This window comes from Montipora foliosa, chromosome 12 (genome assembly GCF_036669935.1).
Source record: "Montipora foliosa isolate CH-2021 chromosome 12, ASM3666993v2, whole genome shotgun sequence".
Lineage (NCBI taxonomy): Eukaryota > Metazoa > Cnidaria > Anthozoa > Scleractinia > Acroporidae > Montipora > Montipora foliosa.
The window spans coordinates 40,078,127-40,083,526 of NC_090880.1; the positions used below are offsets into that span (position 1 = coordinate 40,078,127).

Sequence of the window (5,400 nt, forward strand, 5' to 3'; positions counted from 1 at the left end):
GTTATGGAACGTTTTGTTTTGTTTTAGTTGAAAAACATGGCTGTTGATCGCGTGAGTGAAAACCCATCCTTGGAGACCCAGGGGCGGTTAGTTGGGGCGAGAGGAAATAAATCGGGTAATCGCAAGTTTACAAGTAAGGCAGAAGCCTTACTTGTAAACCTGCGACGCTTCATTTCTTTGCCCGATTTATTTCCTCTCGCCCCAACTAACCGCCCCTGGGTCTCCGAGAATGGTGAAAACCAAGAATTAACCCCAACCTCGTTCCCAGGGTTCTCTCCTACTCTTTCCTTGGGGATGAGTAGGAGAGAACCCTGGGAACGAGGTTGGAATTAACCATAGCGCATCTACGGTGTTCTCCATCGACGAGTAAAATCGTCTGGCTTTAGACAAAGTTTTCGAGTGGATGTAGATGCTGTTAAGTGCAAAGTGAAGCCGCAAAGCAAGTGTATACAGCGGTTAAAACTAAGACAATTGGGAAGGGAGCCTAAAAGCTAAACTTGTCATGGATGAGCCAAAAACTTACCCTGAAAGCGTTTTATTCTCATTTTACATACTATCTCCAGGTATTTTCACCACAAGCCGGAAATGATTTATTGAATCCCAACTATATAAAAAGCAACTAAACGGAGACCGCCTTCAAGTGTGGCGATAGCGCTGTGTTTTTTCTTTTTTGTTTTACATATTCTGGAAAATTCTGAAAAGGAAACAGACATTGACTTCGTATTTGTAATTCCACGGTGATATGTTTCTTGCTGTTATTGGATAAGTTAATTAAGTAAAAATATGTTGAGGCCAAGGTGAAGGATCGACAGAATTGCGCAAATGATAAAAATGTCGGATCAGAAACGACTCCAAGTGAGAACTATTGATGGTGTTGGCATAAAATTAATTACTAAATAGTACTGTCATCGACTGGAACCCTTGAAACTTAACTTGAATTAAAATCAGGGACCGCGTTCCCATATGGCATTCCGTGCGTACAGCTGACATCCGGAATAGCAGCTATAGTTTTTTCCCTTTTTTTTTTTTGCTTTAAATCAACAAATCGATCTCTCTTGTTGCGGCATGCGCTAACGACAGAAAAAGGCTTTTGCTACATAAAGAGACTGATACTTAAGCGCTTTTGCAATTCTACACACAAGCAAAAGAACATTAACATTGGCAGTGCATTAAGAGTTTGCCTGCCTTTGGGTAGACTTCTCTCCACGATTGGCTTGTTTGCATCTTTTCGTTACTTGCCAAAATGTGCTGGGTATCTAAATTAAACATCTTTTAAATTCTTTAGCTCGAAGAACGAAGAGGTCCAAGAAGTATGGTTTCATCCCCTTAAAATATGTGGTATTAATTGCCTCGGAATACTTCCCACGATTACTATTAGTTGAACACATCCCGCAAAAAGTAGGAAATGGCATTTTTCAAATTTTGAGGGGATGAAAAAAGACACTTTTCCCACTATATTCTCGGTTTTCACATGACGTCACGGCCGCCATATTGGAGCCCCGACCAAATCCTCCGGGAATTGACATGTCTATTATTATGCAAAAGGTTTCTTTTGTTTTCGTTGAAAAACATGGTTGTTGATCACGTGAGTGAAAACCAACAACAATTGTCATTGCTGGAGGGAGACCTACTGTACCTGTATGTGGAAAGCAGGCACCGAAAGAATTTTGAACACTATAAGGAAAGGGTCGCAGTCTTCTGTGGATCATTCTTACTGAATTATCAGTCAGCGAAAATAACCCCAAAGAATACTCTCACGTTATCCCGATGCAAAGGTTGACAGATAGCAATCAAGGAAGTGAAGGGAATATTACGATCACTACTAGAAACCAGGGCTGCCGATGCTCTTTTTGCTTGATGCCTTTCATTTTAATGCTTAGCTTTGTTATGTCTGCCGCAGGTGTAACTCTTATTATTACGTTCATGAAGAACAGAGACCTAATTGGGTCAACGAGGGCATCATCTTCTATCGCTTTGCAGTCTGTCAAAGGTAAGTAAAATATTGTGGCCTTGACACTCGTATACACACAAATTAACACACATGCATCAGTTTCGCTGGCGTACTGCCAATGATATCACTTTGCCCCCCCAAACATTTGTCCCCTGAAGATGAGTGATGTGTAAATATCGCTCTTTCGACAATTTTAAGCCGTTCATCCTTAAAAAGCTCCACTGAATGCAGGATAATACGTTTTATTACCCAATATATTATTTCTCATCCAAAACCGTTCGCAAAAGGATTATACCCCAGATAAAACTTAACAAACATAACAAGCTTAGCCAAAACAATAAAAAGCACGTAGCGGCGCAGCGGAGCGGCCCCCCTCATCGAAAACCAACATTTGACTTGATTCACGTTGATTGTTAATTTCAGTTTAGATTATCCCCAATTAGTGCTCCAGCCCTAGAACGACTACTTGAATAAAGTTCCTTTCCTTTCCTGTTTTCGAATACATGTAGCGTACTATTATTCGTAAAGCCGGCCAAGACAAGCCGTAGTAGCTGGATAAACACATATTTACTGTACGAAAAGTGATTTACGCAGGTACTTTGTTGTTCAGTGCATGTTAGTAACTGATTTCCCTCGAAGTATAAAGTTAACGCTTGATTGCGCCGCGACCGTAAATGACTTCTTACAACGAAATCGAAAGCTGCATTTATAGTACAAATCATCTCAAGGTAAACAACAGAATAATAAAGCGCTTTCATCTAGGTGTAAGCTGACTTCACTTGCCCTGTCGGGGGTACTAAGAAGATCGAATCAGAGGCTTGGACCAAATTAGCGTCATTATTTTCGCGAATGGTATCAAAACATGACGGTTTTTCGGATTTGTTTTCCGTCTTAGTTTGGCTTTCGGATCTTCAGTTTTCAGACAACGGCATAAAACTCGTTTTCTGACTTGGTATTTATCGTGGTTTCGTGTCAGCCCCTGAGGCAAATTCTAGCCTAGGAATGAAAACGACTGTATTTACAGGGGCACCCAACGACCAATTTGTTGTAAAATGTATTATTATACCCCAGTTAATGAAAATAAATGTTATTAAGGCATTTTCAGGTGTTTTTCAGTGTTGCTGGGAAAACATTATCTGTTCCTTTTTCCCAGCAAGACACACGAGAAATTTCCCAGCCAGCTAGATAAAATTGGTTGATTTCCCAGCCAGGAATTCCGCGCCCTTTTAACGACCGAACAAAAGCGACAAAACCGAATTGAATTGAATTGAATTATGAGAAAGTTATTTTTAGAAAAAAGTTTGATAAGTGTTTGATAGTGTTTCGCAGTCATAGAGAGGATACTTAGGTTTGGATGGGAGAGGAAGGTCATTTAGGTCTTTTGTAGCATAAGTGCTTTGCGTTTTAATACGGAAATGGCGTTACCGTGGTGACAAAAACGTAGCGTGGTTTGAACGCGATTGGATGCTTGAAAACGTCTGACTGAACACGGTGGCGACGAAAGACGTACGGTTGCTAGCTCGGCTTCCTGGTTAAACTATCTCTCGGCGTGCAACATTTTTTCTCACTAAGAAATTCTTTGCTCGGAAGTTTTTCCTAATCGAAAAAGAGAACTGCGACCCAAACAGAAATTTTTATTTAAAATGCAGAAACCTACTACCGCGCACTATCCAGTATCTAGCAGATAAGTGTTGTCAAAACGGATCGAGTTATCCGCTGGATAGTCTGTGCTTTATTCTGTAGATTCACTCTTCCAACCACTCGGTCCAGCCGTATGAAGAATGTCTTAAAATCTCCCCCTTTCCCTTTCTTCCACTGTCATTCTTCCTCCAAATATATATTCCGCCGGCTCTACTATTTAGGCGGTTTCTCTAACTTTAATTAAAAAAGATACTGTAAAGCCGATCATTTCGCGTCTAGATATGGAAATTAGTGCCAAAGACACGAATGTCTCAAGATGAGGAGAGGATATTAACGGGGTAAATGACCAAAGAACGAATACGAATCACTCAATGGTTATTTTTAAAGGAAGGTAAATCAACTCGAACTGTGTGGTACCGCAAGGAAAAACGAATTGTAATTTCTTACCATCAATCTACTTAACAAATCGAAAGTGGTTCAGCGTTGTCTGTACTCACAGTGTTCATCACGCTGAACCACTTTCGATTTGTTTTTCACCACAATATTCCATGCCAAAGAAACGAGTAAAATTCCTATTTCTCAGTAGCCCGCGAGCAGGCTCTCCGAGGGACTGGGATTAGGGCAATAGAAGTGCCTGCTCGTAGGCTACACTCTCAGAAGTGAACGTGTTAACTTCCCACGGAATTCCGACAAACATCGAAGGGTTGTAAGACGGGATCTACGTTTTGTAGTACTTATCAGAGAAGACTTGAAGGTCTGACATTTAGCACATATTGCAAATAAAGTAATTTATACAAAGGTGGGATTAAAACTAAGTAAAAAGCACTTTTAACAAGTATGTTTACCTTATTTACAATGAACAGTTCCTTGAAGAAACAAAGACTTTGACGACCCAGTTAGAAATGTTAAAGTTAGAGCTAAGGAACCAGAAGATGTCTCAGGTAAAAAATGGTTTTAAAAACAACTAAAGCAGAGATTGCCGGTTTTTTTGCAAAGTGCATTATTATTGATGCCAGAGAGCCCACGACAGTGAAATGAGCAACTGTTGGTCTTTTAAGAACGTCCCGGCTATTGATCAAGATTATCATTGATTATCATTCTTTATTGTTATATACCAAGACTTTCGCTCAACAAAACGAGCACTGTTATTGGTTGATTCTTGGTCACGTGGCCCTGATTAAATTCAAATGTATCCCGACCGAGATACAATTCCGCAGTTGTTGCCCGCTCCGGATGTTTTGCTGCGATTGTTGCAGGAAAAGTCTAAAGTCTAACAAGCAACAAGCACTTAATGTCTGGTCCCTCGGGAAACTAGTTAGTTTTCTTTTCCCTCGAGTCCTGACATTTCCCTCAACTTCGTCTCGGGAAACATGAGGACTCTCGGGAAAACAAAACTATCTGTTTCCCTCGGGACCATACATTAAGTGTATAATGTTTCCTTCCTTCGTCGTTCAAGTTTTCCCGGCTTAAATTTGTTCTCGAAAATCTTAAATGGACTTAAAACCATTTGAACACTGTCTTCAACGATAACAGAACATCATAATACTCAGACAATTGTATTTTCTTGATCTTGGGATCGGTAATTCCTGGCTTCACGTTGAAACCGTTATTTGATTGGCCACCCAACATTTTAAACATTTGACCAACACTTGTTCAATGTTTGTTGAAGGAATCCGCTCAAACCATCTACTATTATCCTTTTGTTTTCAGGAAAATAAAACAAGGGGTCTCTCACTTCGCTTGGAATTGACGCAACTTGAACTGAAGTCGGTTAAACTTCAGCTTTCCGTTAAAACGGCCGCCTTATG

The 5,400-nt window shown here is 40.3% G+C and overlaps 1 protein-coding gene across 1 annotated transcript in view; it reads left to right on the top strand.

The window, feature by feature from the left end:
* Positions 1-1,675: 1,675 nt before the first annotated feature.
* LOC137980054 (uncharacterized) overlaps positions 1,676-5,400 on the top strand; it is a 7,541-nt gene continuing 3,816 nt past the window's right edge. The window contains exons 1-3 of the mRNA XM_068827406.1: positions 1,676-1,990; positions 4,456-4,533; positions 5,303-5,400. The exon at positions 5,303-5,400 is cut by the window's right edge and continues 100 nt beyond it. Of these exons, the coding sequence (XP_068683507.1) occupies positions 4,495-4,533; positions 5,303-5,400 (137 nt within the window). The 5' untranslated portion in view covers positions 1,676-1,990; positions 4,456-4,494. The remainder of the gene's footprint in view (positions 1,991-4,455; positions 4,534-5,302) is intronic.